The 16,185-nt window shown below is 39.3% G+C and overlaps 1 protein-coding gene across 3 annotated transcripts; it reads left to right on the top strand.

The window, feature by feature from the left end:
• Window positions 1–1,746: 1,746 nt before the first annotated feature.
• Window positions 1,747–13,781, top strand: mazb (MYC-associated zinc finger protein b (purine-binding transcription factor)). Of its 3 annotated transcripts, none has more exons than XM_053511780.1 (8): window positions 1,747–1,951; window positions 2,618–2,721; window positions 2,907–3,057; window positions 3,763–4,100; window positions 5,497–5,753; window positions 5,865–5,928; window positions 7,947–8,118; window positions 9,341–13,781. In XM_053511780.1, exons 2-8 carry the CDS (start codon window positions 2,689–2,691, stop codon window positions 9,679–9,681), a joined length of 1,356 nt encoding a protein of 451 aa, XP_053367755.1. In that variant the 5' UTR covers window positions 1,747–1,951; window positions 2,618–2,688; the 3' UTR covers window positions 9,682–13,781. The 3 variants fall into 3 exon arrangements, with proteins under 3 accessions (XP_053367755.1, XP_053367754.1, XP_053367756.1); XM_053511779.1 differs by lacking the exon at window positions 1,747–1,951 and adding an exon at window positions 2,050–2,298; XM_053511781.1 differs by lacking the exon at window positions 1,747–1,951 and having other exon boundaries at window positions 2,050–2,721; window positions 5,500–5,753.
• Window positions 13,782–16,185: the final 2,404 nt, after the last annotated feature.

Below are 16,185 nucleotides of genomic sequence, written 5' to 3' on the forward strand. Positions count from 1 at the left end.
TGTAATATACAGTATATAATATCTCATCCAAAGCGATAATGTTATCTGCTGGGGAGGTTAAATCAAGTAGTTTTAATCTGTAGTTCTCTCTCTATTACCTGAGCAACAACAGAACTGAGCAGAAACAGAAATCAAACCCAGGCCTTTCATAGCATACGAGAAGCCTACCACTGAGCCACCAACGCCCCATGGGTTTTTATATACGAACAAGTTCCGTTATGAAAGCTCATTCGTAAGTCCAACAACATTGTCTAGGTATTTGGATACTAACACAAGTGAATATACACATTATAAAATTAACGTTTAATGATCTTGTCCTTGAACCTGACCTCTTGTTCATATCTTCAAAAGTTTGTAACTCGAATGTTTGTATGTAGTGGACTAATATATATATATATATATATATATATATATATATATATATATATATATATATATATACACACACACTCAGCAAAAAAGAAACGTCCTCTGACTTTCAACTGTTTTTACTTTCAGTAAACTTAACGTGTAAATATTTGTATAAACACTAAAAGAGTCAAATTAAAAATGTTTCACAATGTGTCCCTGAATGAAGGGAGGCGCAAAATCAAAAGTACCAGTCAGTATCTGGTTCGGCCACCAGCTGCTTGAAGTACTGCAGTGCATCTCCTCCTCATGGACTGCCTATTGCGGACAGTCTGAGCACTGATGGAGGAATTGTGTGTTCCTGGACTCGGGCAGTTGTTGTGGCCATCCTGTACCTGTCACGCAGGTGTGATATTCGGATGTACCGATCCTGTGCAGGTGTTGTTACACGTGGTCTTCCACTGCGAGGATGATCAGCTGTCCTTTCTGTCTCCCTGTAGCGCCGTCTTAGGCGTCTCACGGTGCGGACATGGCGATTTATCGCCCTAACCACATCAGCAGTCCTCATGCCTCCCTGCAGCATGCCTAATGCACGTTCACGCAGATGAGCAGGGACCCTGGGCATCTTTCTTTGGGTGTTTTTTACAGTCGGTAGATAAGTATCTTTAGGGTCCTGCGTTTTTAGAACTGTGACCTTAAATGCCTACTTTCTGTAAGCTGTTAAGGTCTTAACGACCATTCCACAGGTGCATGTTAATTAATTGATTATGGTTAATTGAACATGCATGGAAAACATTGTTTAAACCCTTAACAATGAAGATCTGTAAAGTTATTTGGATTTTTACAACATTGTTGAAATACACAGTCCTGAAAAAGGGATGTTTCTTTTTTTGCTATATATATATATATATATATATATACAGGGATATTTCTTCACTTATTCACACACACTATGGGAATGCCAATTATCCTAACCTGCATGTCTTTGGACTGTGAGAGGAAACCAGATCACCCAGACGAAACCCAAACCACATGGGAAAAACATTCAAACTCCATGCACACAGAACCAAGGTGGGACTCAAACCTACGACCCTAGAGGTGAAAGGCCACAGTACTAACTACCATGCCATTGTGCTGTCTATATGTATGTAAAACCCTCATCATCAGCTTTTAATCATTTTTGCACAGTTTTTATTCTCATGTTTTCCTACATGCAGACAAACACATTCATAGGAGGGGAAAAAAACGCTCCTCAGTCTCATGGAGACTTGCCCTTTAAGACGCGAACGGCGTGCCCGTTATTCATGTGTTTAATCTGTTCGTGTGACGTCACGCGCAAGCACACGCGTCGGCGGTTTTTTTTTTTGGGTTTTTTTTGTCGGCCGAGATCCTGAGCTCTTTGAATGCAGGTTGGCTGCGTCCGAAATTGCACGTTAGCGTGCTAAATAGGATGTGAAAATAGTATGCAGCTATAGTTTTTTGAGATACACGAGTACTGTACGAACAGGGGGGTGTTTCACACACACACACAGTCTCAGCACTTGGACGGAAATAGGGGGTGTTCAACTTCATCATCCCTTTAAGAGCAACCGGGGACATAGCGGTGAGAGAGAAAAGGAGGAGAGGAGGGGGAGAAGAAAGAGGAATTTAAAAAAGAAAAGGAAGAAAGGAGACAGGGGAGGGAGGGAGGAGAGAGAGAGAGAGTGTGTGTGAGAGAGCGTGTGTAGGAGAGAGAGAGAGAGAGCACTGCGATTTGAAAAAAAAAAAAAAGATGTCATCGTGCAAAGGGAAGCGCCGAGGTGGAGCGGTAGGCCGCGGCCGGGCTCCGGCACCACTTGCCCGGGTCACCGCGTGAACGCAACACCGAGGCTTCGACAAAACACCCGATTGGCCTGTGTGTTCGGGGTGGGAGGGGGGCTGACAAAAATAACAACAGAGATTTATGAATCGGTTCGTTTCTTCGTTTTTTTTTTCCATTCCCTTAATGTGTGACGTTTAAAACTAAAGCGAATTAGATTAACATGATGTGTTTTAATTGCATGTTGTATGTAAGCTTTGTTTAAACTGTTATTGCTTTCGTTCGTGTTAAGTTTTGCGACGGTTCAGCTAACATTGCGATTAGTTTATTATATTAATGTAGCAGTTATAATTAATTAATTATCCGGTTTGATCTGAACGCTTTATGCTCAGGTTTTAATCAGATATTTTAAAGTGAAATTATTATTATTATTGTTATATAGCATTGGTGTTATTATTATTATTATTGCAGTGCTGCTGGGGAGGTTAAATCAGAAAGTTTTAGTCTGTAGTTCTCTCTCTCTCTCTTACCTGAGCAACAACATGGATGCTGCATGGAGCAGTTTTCTCTTCCAGGTGAGCTCTCTGCTTTGTGTGTGCATGTTTTAGTGGACCACTTTTTACTTCGGATTTATGATCACTGCTTTATGTTTTGTACACGTTAAACCAGATGGTTTAAAAAAAACAACAACACACACACTCAGAGATAGTCAGGCATGCATATAACCTGTGTATAAAGTGTTTTGGACTTGTCCCCTCAGACCACACCGACCCAAACCCATCTGGATGGCTCCCTCCAATCAGAGCTCATGCAGGTCCACGCGAGCTCGCCTCAGAGCCCGCCCACAGAGCCTGTCGCCACGCCCCCGTCGACTGTGGACACCACAGCCCTCAGTGAGGACCCTGTACCTGGTAAGAGGGGATGGGATGGTTATAAGAGAGACACACTTCAGATCATGTGGAGAGGAGAAAGAGAGGGAGAGCATGCTGTGTGCCTTCGTCCTTCTGTTCGTTGTCATGATGTAAAAGTTATCATTACCTTCATGTCACTTTTCCAGAATTTCTGCCACAGTTGTAGACAGATCTACACAGGGATAGTGCGTAATATGTTATATTTTTTGGAAAAATAAATAAATAAATAGGCTGACATAGAGATGTGCAGTGTTTAGTGTATTTTTATAGTATTTTATTATTATTTTTAAACCATCAGCTTGGTTGACTCGTACAACCTTTTGCAGCCTTTATAAGTTTGATGTAAATTCTTTTTACATCTAACTTATATTTACTGGTGGCTTAGTGATAGGGTTCTCGTCTGCCACACGGACAGCCCAGGTTGGATTCCCACAGATCGGCCAAACCCCAGTTGCTGGATGCAGTGCTAGTCCCAAGGCCGGATAAAATGGGAGGGTTGCACCCCTGAGTGGCGCAGTGGTAAAGTGCTCGCCATATCATCTGGAGATCTATATACATAAGGGCTGGGAACTTCTCACTCAGGTGCACTTAGATCAGTTGTGTTAATGTAATCTTGCCTGTTCAATCACATGGGAAGTAACAATTTGATATGATGACCTAAACACCTCTAAAACATACCGATGCATGCTCTGTTTCTTCCTCCAGAAAAGCCCCCAGTTCGTCCAGGCCGTGCTGCTCACATCTGTGCCATCTGCAACAAGCAATTCAAAAATAGCTACAACCTGCGGCGGCACCAGTCTGTCCACACAGGTGTGCGTCTGAAGGGAGGATCTACCCAGAACCGGGACGGCGGCTCTAAAGAGGCCACCGAGCCCCTGTCTCTCCTCCACCTCAGTATAGTCCCCCCTACTTCAGGGCTTCCTGCTCCGCCTCCGCAGCCGCTACTGCTTACTCACGACACCGGTGATTCAGTCCTGACCAGCACAGTCACGCCACTGCCCCCTCCGACTGCCATCGTCATGCCGACAGGGGAGCCAGTTCAGGTGCGTATCATGTCTGTCATGGTTTTCCAGCAAATCAGTGTGACATTTAATAGCTACTTAAACGATGACTGAATTATCAGAATTTATACTTTTATATTGGAATTTATGGGCACGATTTAAAGTCGCTAATCGCTTCATTTTGGTTTTATTCTTTACTGCCTTATGTGGTAAACTAGTTATTTTTGAGATACAAGATAATTTGCACGTTACCAAAAAGATGTCAATAATTAAACCATTCTTTAAAAAAGAAACCAAATATGCATTTATAAAGGCATGTTCATTCATTCATTTATCGTTTTTAGTTCCTCTACTCTCATTCAAACTGCAGATGAAATTACGACAAAAACCGTGACAATAGTATAAAACCAACTAGCTCCGCCATGTGACTGAAACATGTACTGCAGTCATAAATGACATTGTGACTACGGTGACATAAATCCTCTGTGACCCATCTGTTGGTTGCAGCCCAGTGGTATAGCATGTAATATAGAAATGTGCAGAAATTAACAAGTTTATGTAAGAAGATATTTATTCTTTTTTTTTTTTTCGTAAGACTCTCCGGTGGCTTCACGTTCAAACTATTTCAGGTTTACTGACAATAACCCTACTGATGGAGGGCTTTGTTTTTGTTTTTTTGTGTTTTAGCAGCATGATCTGTCTTTAACTTCAAGACAGACAATAGAGAGGCTTGTGAGAGAGCTGTTATGATGGAAGCGATTTGTCCGATACGCAACGTTAAACATAACCATATTGAAAAGGATAATAAAATGGAGGCGCGATGCAGGCAGACACAAAGGAAAGTTACTGTAGAAGCCCTATATTTGCCTACTGTTACTACATAAAATAGATTATTACTTTTAACCCCCGCAGAAGCTTTGCCGACAATTACAGTTTACTAAATAAAAGACGAAAAGAATCATACTTATCCGTTTATATTTTTATTTGATATCATGACCCATCTATTAGTTCCTGTTGTCACTTGCGTTATAGCAGCTCTAAAAAGACACACACTTCAGTCAGCCTGTGTTTGTCTCTCTTTTGAAATGAATTCGACAGAAATTTCAAATGCTGTCATAGTGTGTGAGGGCTCTTGTTCTTCTAAGGAATTTTTTCCACCATTCGGGGATTTTCAGGGGAATAAACATGCTCACAAAATCATAAAAATCATCAGACAAGTTGGAATCTGCTGCCATCAGGATGCCTGAGAGTCTAGTGGTGGTGATGGCACAAGGTGCTTGGGCCCATTTGTTATTGTCTGCAACAATATTTTTTTATAATTTGTCTTGGAATATGCGGAGTATCCTCTGTAGAAGTCCCTGTGAACGAGCTGTTACTGTAGAAATTATAATCTGTTTTCTCTTTTGTTACGTCTACTTCCATCTTTTCTCGCATCAAGCAGAGGCCGGTAAACCCAACCCCGAATACTAATGTGGTGCGCAAGAACCACGCCTGCGAGACGTGCGGGAAGGCCTTCCGGGACGTATACCACCTGAATCGGCACCGGCTCTCGCACTCGGATGAGAAGCCCTTCTCGTGTCCCGTGTGCCAGCAGCGCTTTAAGAGGAAAGACCGGATGAGCCACCACGTCCGCTCACACCAGGGTGGCGTCGAGAAGCCCTACATTTGCTCGCACTGCGCCAAGGCCTTTTCTCGGTCTGAATGCATCATTTTACTGTGTATTTTTTACTTTTTTATATATTTTTGTTTTGGTAGCGATTATGTCAAATTTGATCTCTCTCTCTTTGTCTTTCCCCCTTCATGTAGCCCTGACCACCTCAACAGCCATGTTCGACAAGTTCATTCTACAGAACGACCTTTCAAATGTCCGGTATGATGTGTTCGTGTTTTATGGTGATATATTGAAGAATCTGGTTAAAATCATCACAAAGTAATCCCATAGTTACTTGTTGTTGAATTGTTTTAAGTCCTGTTGATCAAAGGGATAAATTTTCCATATAAGAGGCTACACTATACTATATTGCCAAAAGTATTTACTCTCGCATTCAAATCATTGTATTCAGCTGTTCCAGTCATCACTCCCATGGTTACAGGTGTATAAAAAACAAGCAGCTAGGCATACAGACTGGTTTTACATACATTTGTGAAAGAATGGGTACCGTGATGGGACGCCACCTATGCAATAAGTCCAGTGGAAGCGATTTGGGAATGATTGCAACTCAGCCATGATGTGGTAGGCCACGTAAAATAACAGAGCGATGTCGGTGGATGCTGAGACGACGCATAGTGGTCGCCAACAATAGCTACAGACCGCCACACTTCATATGGCCTACAGATTAGCTCAAGAGCATTGCGTAGAGAACTTGATGGAACAGGTTTCCATGGCCGAGCAGCTACATCCAAGTCTTGCATCACCACGTGCAAAGCATCGGATGCAGTGATGTAAAACACACCGCCACTGGACTCTAGAGCAGTAGAGATGTGTCCTCTGGAGAGACGAATCGCGCTCCTTGTGAAGGCAGGCGAGCGAATACTATTTGCAGTATTGCGGATTACTGACGTGGGACATTCGCCTGCAAAAATAGATGAGTGAGAACTAGTAAGAACGTGCACGTTAATAGTGCAACCTTTAACGTAGAGGACTAGTCAAAATCTTTGAACACTGCAACTCATTCAAAAGTACTTTTTTTTTTTTTTTAGGACAGTACTGAAAACGTCTGATATAAAATTGTGCATAATGCAAAGTATTTTTTTATTTTTTTGCCACCATTCACCTTTATGAGGGCTTTGCATGCCGTTGGCAGCGAGAACACTTTCAGCTCCTTCAAGACTGTTCATACTGACCTCATCAAGCTGGTTAAGAAGATGCCAGTGTGTGCAAAGAAAAAGTGTGATAATCTAAAATATAAAACGTTTGCTTTTTCATTTTCTTGGCATGCTGCATAATCCCATGTGTTATTTCATAGTTTTGACTAAAGAATCAGAACTGGAAACCGCGATGTGACTTGAACTTTTTTTTTTTTTTAAGAATTTGTATCGGCCTTGACAGGGGATCATCATGAATGCATGTGGCACAACGGAAATGCGTTTGCTCCATTGTTCAGAGATCTTGAGTTTGACTTTGATTCGCCGTGCTCTCAGTGAGAATAAAAAGATGCGATCGTCACATGCTGGCAGTCTTATTCCTTACACAGTTTTGGAGAAACTGAAAGTTCTATAAAGTTTTTTTATAAACATACTTCATTTTTTTTTTTAAAAACATTTGTCCATGTTGTCAATTATAGGTCTTAAAAGAATTATCAAAATCAGGTGGGGGGACATCAATATCAATAATAGAAGATTTTAATAAATGCATTTTTACTTTCGACACCTTCAAGACTTTCATAATTTCAATCGTTTTTCAAAAAGAGTCTCCAGTCGTTGTGCTTTCTGACTGTCTAAGGTAAAGCTGCGCCTTAAAGTTTTTCAGTCACAGGAAAGTTCATAGTTTATAGGAATGTTAGCCTTATTAACATTAAGAGACAGGGAGGGAAAGGCTGGTGAGCGAGCGGTCATAGTGTAATTTCTTAATGTAAAGTGTCATTTGTCTCACGCACATTCCAGAGCATAAATATAAACAGATACGAGAGAGAGAAAGAGAGAGAGCGCTTTTCTGTTGTAAATTGCCAAAGTATAAGACTTTGTGACATGCCGTTAGAGGAAAATAATCAACACTAAAGTTTTAACATGACGTTACTTAGTCTTACCATCCCATGAACACACCAGCACATAAACAAAACAGCACATGTTTTATTTTGTATTAATTAATCTGGTCTTTAATGTTTGTGCTTTCATCATTAGGAATTTTTTTACTGTGTGTGTATGAGGAGTCATTTTATTATTTTTCAGACATGTGAATCGAGTTTTGCCACAAAAGATCGACTCCGTGCTCACATGATCCGGCACGAGGAGAAGGTCCCATGTCACATCTGCGGCAAACTACTCTCAGCCGCTTACATCACTGATCACATGAGGGTGCACAACCAGTCCCAGCATCACGCCTGCCACCTGTGTAACAGAAGTGAGTATTGTACCGTCAAGTTCGTTTTACTTTGGTTGGGCAAAATCTCAGTAAAACATTACATAAATTAATTAATTGAGTAAATTTTACGTCTTGAACCTGGTTTAAACCCATTCTTAAATATTTAAAAGCAGAGCACAAAAAAATGCACCATTGTGCTCCCTCTAGCGGTGGCCAGAGGAATGACAAACATTTTCAACACAATGCAACAAAATCTCTCATGAGAAAATGATTTATAATTACGTGCAGGTTTTTTTTCTTTCTTTTTTTAGTATTGAACATTTTAGGGAATATTTGTGGAAACTTTGCTTGAGTTAACACTAGAGAAACCAGGACGATAAGTATTTATTGAATATTATAAATACTTACTAATTTATTTTAGTAATCTCAGTGGAAACGTGACCAAGCTGAAATAAATGCTTGGTGTCTTTACAATGTAAATCAGAAACGCTCCCTGGAGAGAAAAAGAGAGAGCACCATTTTTAATTAGCCGCTTAAGGGACATAAGAGGGATGGAAAAAACTATATACATAGAACGGAAAAAATAACCTTGTGTGTGTGGAAGGATATCTGGGTATGAAGATTCACTGCTAGGCAGTATGCTCTGTATTTCTTTGTACAGTAAATGACGAAGTTATTTAAATAAATAAATAAAAAACACCTAAAAAAAAAAAGCAAAAATGTTAGCAAGCAGGTTAAAAAATCCCGCCTTTTCCGTTATGATTGGTTGCAAGAATTCTGTCTCGTCCGTGATTGGTTAGAAACCTAGAGCTTTTCTAAACTTATTTTTTGTCCCAGTTTAAAAGAATAGTTAATAATTAAAATCTCAGTGTCAGTCTGAATCTCATTTATGTACAATTAAGCGATTTAGAAATAATGATGATTGAAAATATTTTTTTTATAAAAGAAGAAAAATATTAGCGAGATCGTGTGGGGTTTTGAAATCCCGCCTTCAGCGTTATGATTGGTTACAAGAACTCGGTCTAGTCTATGGTTAGTTACAAACCTAAATCACGTACAAACAATTTTTATTAGGCCTTTTTTATCATTTGTATAATTTTTTTTTCTTCTATACTAATATATATTTTACCAACTATTTTATCTTTGTGTGACATCAATGTGTTTTATTATTATAATATATGTGGTGTTTTTTTGTTTTTTTTAATATATACATTTTACAATGTGGATTAAGAGTATATAACCACCCCACTCTGTCTTGTAGGTTTCACGACGCTCACGTACCTGCGCATCCATGCTCAGAAGCACCACGGGCAGGAGTGGAAGGACAGCGGCTTCGGCTCCAGCGGTTCCGTTCTAGTGTGCCATTTGTGCGGCGTGCACTGCAAGACCCTCACTCAGTTGCAGGGCCACATGGGTACCCACAACCCCCCAGGCAGCAGCAGCGGAGAGGGAGCGCCTGACGGCACGGTGGTGCTGAGCAGCACAGACGGCGGCGGCGGCGGCGGCATGGTGTCGGCCCCTGCTGTCTTCGTGAGCTCCAACACCATGGTGGACCTGCTGGTCACCGACTGTTCCTGCATCGCACAGGAGCCCCAGAGCTAGTACTGCATGCCTGTAACAAACATCTGTATCCACACACACACACACACACACACACACGCACTCAGTTAGCAAACTGGACCTTTGTGATATGTCCTGTGGTATGTAGGAATGGTATGTACCAGGACTATTCAATCAGCAGGTTTTATTTTTAAATAATCCAGATTTTTTTAATGATATTAGCATGTAACTACCTGATAGGAATCAATAAATTTTGGGGGGGAATGTGTGACTCCGCAGTGAGCGACTGAAAATGAACCTCCTGTTTATATTAAACAAGAAAACTTCTTTTTAAATGAGGCCGTCCTCTCTGCACGTGCACACTAGTCGTCTTAGGATCATGGGAGGGATACGGTACGCGCCAAAATATACAGTACTGAAACTCGCGCATCTCAGACACGCGTTTGCATTCGTCGACAAAGCAAAGCTACACACACACGTGTTGCCAGTCGTTGTGAGGAAAAAGAATTCATAGTAGAGTATTGTTTCTGCTTATACAGCTGTGAATGAGGACTGAGTTTGAAAAACATGACAGAACACACCATCCCGTGTTCTTACACAACCTTTTGCAGGAGTCTGTAACAAATTCTGTTCTGGGTTAAGAATCAGTGAGAGGCTGCACACACACACACACACACACACTTCCAGGACTTACATTATGCATACCGCGGTAAATCAACAACGCTATGAGTGTGTGTTAGTTTCTTCCAGGGAAAATAAACTCTCAGATGACAAAAAGGAAATATTGTTCGTATTTTCATTTAAGTACTGTATATTTTGGCGCATACTGTACTTATACAAAGGGTGTTCATGTCAAACTGGGACTTTCATCGACATTCACTCACAACTAATCGACATCCACGCTCAGTACGATGATGAGACGCATCAGCCGCAATGAAACGTTTAATACGTTTCTAAAAAGCCAGCACGTCCGTGAATGAAGATCCCGGCTAAGGTGGCTCGAAGCCCACTGCGGTCAATCCTGAGTTGAACGCATGTTCTGCGAAAAACGCAAAATCAGTCACCAATTCTGTCTGTGTGAACTGTACACACACACATTCACCAACACCACTTGCACGTTACAGGAACTCGGCTGGGAGTTATTTCCACGTCCACCGTACGGCCCTGACCTTCCTGGGAGGCCAGCGTTTCAGGCATGAAGCAGGCAGTCTGATCATGTCTTTGGCCTGCTAAGAAAACTTTCTATGTAGATGGTGTCCGAATACTGGTGAAACGCTGGGATGCGTACATTAGTGTAGCAGAGCATTATATAGAGAAATAAAGAGAGTTTTTTTGTTTTGTTTTTAATATCTCTCATTATTGTGTTATTCTGTGCAGTCATAAGTCCCGGTTTGACTTAAAACACCTGTAGTAGTTATATTATGTACAGAACCGATTGAAATAAAGAAGGAGCAAAACAATCTGCTTCCCATGAAGAGTGGAAATGAAAGCATGCAGACGAGGAAGAAAAAAATGGTGTAATGATTATTCTACTTGACATTTCGATGAGGTTTAATGAGGTTAACCTGGTTAAGCAGACAGAGCACAGCCCTGTAGTGTCTCGGTGTGGTTATGTTATTTACAGAAACACGAATGTAGCTGCTTTTACTGTGATCTAATTACAGTTTTACATTACATAAATGCTGTACAAATTTAAAAACGTACATTTAGTTTATTGCTAAGTTTCTCTAGCCCGTTAAAAAAAAAATTAACTGCTGACAAAAGCCCCGCCCCTTTCCTTAGAAGTGAAGTGGATACGTCTGGCAAAACGATATATGATTGGACCTGATTTTAGGGATTTCCTTCCTTGAGGAATGTTGAAGTCGTCATTGCTGCTTCCTGTTTGTTACACCACACTAGCATCAACGTCTTATCAGTTGTAATCTTTACGCCATGATTTGATATCATTCTGTATTTTCATCGTCTAGTCACAAGTTAGCTGATTGATCCAACATTCATCTGAAAGTTCCGCACGTCTGCCTCGTTGCCTAAAAGATCAGTACGAATAAAAAGTAGAAAAAAGAAGAAAATCAAATCTGTGAAATAATCCTAATCAGTCGTTTAGGCCGTGTGTTTGGTTAAAGCGTGGCTCTCGCACACATTTTCTTTCCATCACAGGATCACAATGATTGATGTACGTTGATGAAATAATAGATATATAGTGGCGTGTTTTATTATTACTAAAGTATGTATATAGTTTTTGTGGTTTCCCTTCATGATGAATAGCCCTGGTATATACTATCAATCTTTTTTTCTCTCTCTCTCTCTCTCTCTCTCTCTCTCTTTCTCTCTCTCACTTAACATTGTTGAGCAAATACTGTGAAAAAAGCTATTACACAGCTAGCTGAGCAGTTCCCACACACACGCACTTAATCTCACTAATTACGCAGCCACTGTAGCAAATAAGAAAGGGAACCTGATGCGCATGAACACTACTTGTACCAGTCTCCCCAGCACGCTGTAGATCTCGAGTGTATTATTGCAACCCTGATCGGAGGTTCGGCCTGAGAAGTCCACGGTGGCTTTCAAGGTGGCACGCGGGCGATCCGAAACTTCAGTACCATGTACGATTGCACTGGCTGGATTTCTTTCCACTTATATTTTTGTTCATAGAATCTGTTTCACTCTTATTGCTGCAGGACACAAACGATACTGTGATTGTGACTTTCTACTGTATTTCATATTCTGCGATCTCTTTCTCTCTCTCTCTCTCTCACCTTTCTATTTACACAAATCAAAAACCATGCAGAGATAAAAAAATAAATAAAAATAAGTTGTCTAAGTGAAATAAAATCAAAAGACTTTTAAACTCCAGAGATGGAGCACCTCACACTAAACTTTAAAAGGCAATGCTTTGGGAGAGTGTGTGTGTGTGTGTTTGTGTGGGTGTTTAAACATGAATAAGAGCATTAATGGTTTGGTAAAAATGTGTCAAAAAAACAAGCAAGAGTTGTATTCAGGATCAGTGTGCACCTTAAAACAGTTAACCAGGATTGTTTTGCTTTAGTGAATTTGTTTAAGTGCTGGCTAAAGAAAGCCTCGTTATTGAAAAAAGAAAAAAAAAAGTGAACGCTTGTTTGATTTCATTTAATAAGACACTACATCTTTATGATCTTCAAGCAAATTAAAAGAATGCATAATGAGGAAATAGCTGATGCTTGATTTATTTTTTTCATATCGCAAGCAAAAAAAAATAGTAATAATAATAATAAATGCTCCTACAAAATGAATGCAACTTATTGCTTTTAAGAGAACTGAAGAATTATATTTTGGCCATGATTGTTATTAATGCTGTGTTTTTCATCATGTGAAGCAAGTGTTTAAAGAAAGGGCTTAAATCAAACAACTGAATTTAATAGTCAGAAATGAGTATATAGTTCATCTGTTGAAATTGTTAAAGGAAGAAAAATACAAAAAAAAATTTTTTTTTGTTTTTTGTACTGGAGTGATTAGTTTGAGCAGTTTCATGTTGGTACTGTACATGATTGTTGTCATTCACTAACTTAATTTTTTATCATTTCTTTTTTTTTTTTTTGCTGTTTTATAATTTGAAATTTCATTTGATCAGTAATTGTTTATTAAGCTCTGAATCATGTTTAGGTTGTTCTTTATCTAGCACTAAGCTGAATACCTCTCTCCTATAGGAATCAGTAGAGTTCCGGCACTGCATCTCGATGCCTTATTGTATCACTCTACCCTGTTTTAATTAATAAGACTCTAAAGGTATTTTAAATTGTAGGCTTGGATTCAGTATGAAATATTAATGGGATGTATTTATATTTATATTTTTATATTTCTCAACAGTATGCATGCCTGTTAGCGATTGTTAGAGCAAAACAAACAAAAAAAAAAGAAGAATTATGTTGATGCTTACCATGATCATGAATATTATGTCATTATTTTGTAGATTATGTAGATCATGTTATTATTTTGTAATTTTGACTATTAAAAAAAAGAAAGGCAAGTAACGGAAGATCTGGGTGAAACGTGTCACTTTTACTTTGTTAACGTTGAATCGGGCAGATGTATCAGATGCATGCTTGGGAAAGAGTGACGTGTTTAAATCCACTTTGATTTATTTTTACTTCAGCTCTTTGGTGGGATTGTGGTATGTGAGCATGGTTCATTTCACAGTTTGAACCACTATTGCAATTCTGGTTACGCAGTTAATATGAAAGCTGCACCAAAAGTAATGCAAAAGTGGTTATAACTCCCAGTTGAGTTAATTATTGTGAAAACACCTCTGGCAATCAACCCAAGATTTCAATGTTTTACAGAGAGCGATCCACTCACTGAATGTTCACAGACTGCAGTGGGTTTTGAGCCAACTCACTCATGATCATCATTCGTGGACTTCAAATGCATCGTTCAAATGCTTTACTGCAGCCAAGAGTCTCATCACCCTATTGGGCCTGAATCGGTTTTACACTTTCATTCATAAGAAATTTCACCACAAGTCATGGTTTGACCCGAACGCTCCTCCTCTTTTCATTTTAACTGATATTCATCAGTTCTGCTGTTTTTAAAATAACATTATTTGTGTCTTGTGAAGTCTACAGCGATGCTGTGAACTTTGGACAACCTCTAGGTCGTCTCTCACACTGCTTGTCCACTGCTTCCATTCAAAAAGTGATTCTAAAATGTCCATCTATTTAAATGATTTTGTAGACCCCATGAAACCAAAAAAATTTCCACTATATATATATATATATATATATATATATATATATATATATATATATATATATATATAAAACTTGGTTGATACTGGTTTTCTTTATATTCCTATGTGTATGTTAAGGAAAACTCACAGAGAGCTAAAACAGGGTCCATCAGGACAGTGGCAATAATAAAAAAAAAAAAATTCCAGTCTTTACACTATGTTTTTATTGTTTAGATGTGTAACAGCACCTAAGGAGACAAATGACATCAAAGGCATTTTTGCTGTGAATTAAATTCAAACAGCAAAGGATTAAAAAATGTTTTTCTAAGGTGTGGTGAGCAGGTGATCATATAGCATTACAGATTGAGACTGTTTTGTTAAAAATAATGTAGAACGTTAAATGAATAATTTATATACTGCACAGCCTGTTTATACAGCCTCTATTTATAGTGTCTCTTTTTTTATTCTAATTAAATGACTAGTCTCACTGTTTATTAATTATGCTGGTTTGCTTTATTAGTTTCTCCACATTTACTATTTAATTAAATTAAAAGCACAGTTGTGATGCGGTTGTAGGCCTGATGGCACAGCCATGCTACTGTATATCCAGCAATACAGCATAACCTCAAGTGTAGTATCGCTTTGAAGCAACAGTTCCACAATCACCATTTATTATCAAAATTGGTTTGTATATTTAACCGTCAATACATATCCTTCCACCTCTGGCATAACTAACTAGAACCGCGACTGGCAGACCTGGCGACTGACAGTGTAATTTAAAGGCCTAAAAGCAGTTTTAAAATCTCATCGGTGCTATGCGGCCAAAACGTTAAGAAGAATAAACCATGGAGGTGGTCGACAGTCTTGTAAATCTAGTAAGGTTCTCTTTATATTTTTACTTATTACACTTATACATATATGTTAACCTCAAGGTGTCGGTGTTTAATCCTAAATAGCGTTAAATGAAAAGCTAGTGTGTTATTGCACAATTCCTTGTTCCACACACTAAGTAGTGCCGTTAATCAGGCGGTTACAGAGGGATTTGGCGTTCAGACTTATGTTAGAAGCTAGTTAGCTCTTTTTTAGACGAAAATAAAAGATGGTTTAGATGCATTTTGGAATGACTTGAAATGACAACCTTATCAGATGTGTTTTCTTGCTAAATGTGCTTTTGTGACTTGTTTTGGCAGGCAGGTTCTCTCTCTTCTGTACTGTAGACTTGTACAGACCGATTTTCACCCATGCTGCGACCGACAGTTAGTGAAATAAACAATTATTAGATCACCTGGGATACGGATCGATACATATAGTTAATCATCGCAGTGCTGTTATCGGATCAGATTGCTTGGTCGGAACTATCCAAGTACTGCAAGAGTTTCATTAAATTCTGTCCAGCGGTCGATTTAAGACGCGCCTGCAGTTTGTGACGCATGCGCAGTACATTGCCAAAAATAATCTGGCACAAAACTGCTTCACTTCTGCTTGACATTTTGATTTCATCTATGGTGCAGATTTAACTTCAGGGAAATACCGAAGGACGGGCAAAGTCCTGTTAAATTCTGTCCAGCCAGTCTCACAACAGACAGATAGACATCCAGACAGAAACTGGTTTCAGGTCCTCCAATGGATAAAATGTAAAGATTATCATCATCATCATCATCATCTTTTGTCTGACCAATGTACAGACAAAATCTTTTTATTTTTTTATTTTTTTAATATAGAAATATGACGCTGGCAGTAGTTACATCTTTCTAAAGCTTGTCCATTTTTATGTCCTTGGAAATGTCTTGTAAACTCCATCAGTAGTCAGTGTGAAAAACTAGTAGGCCTCACACCACCTGAGG

Source organism: Clarias gariepinus, chromosome 14 (assembly GCF_024256425.1).
Source record: "Clarias gariepinus isolate MV-2021 ecotype Netherlands chromosome 14, CGAR_prim_01v2, whole genome shotgun sequence".
Classification (NCBI taxonomy): domain Eukaryota; kingdom Metazoa; phylum Chordata; class Actinopteri; order Siluriformes; family Clariidae; genus Clarias; species Clarias gariepinus.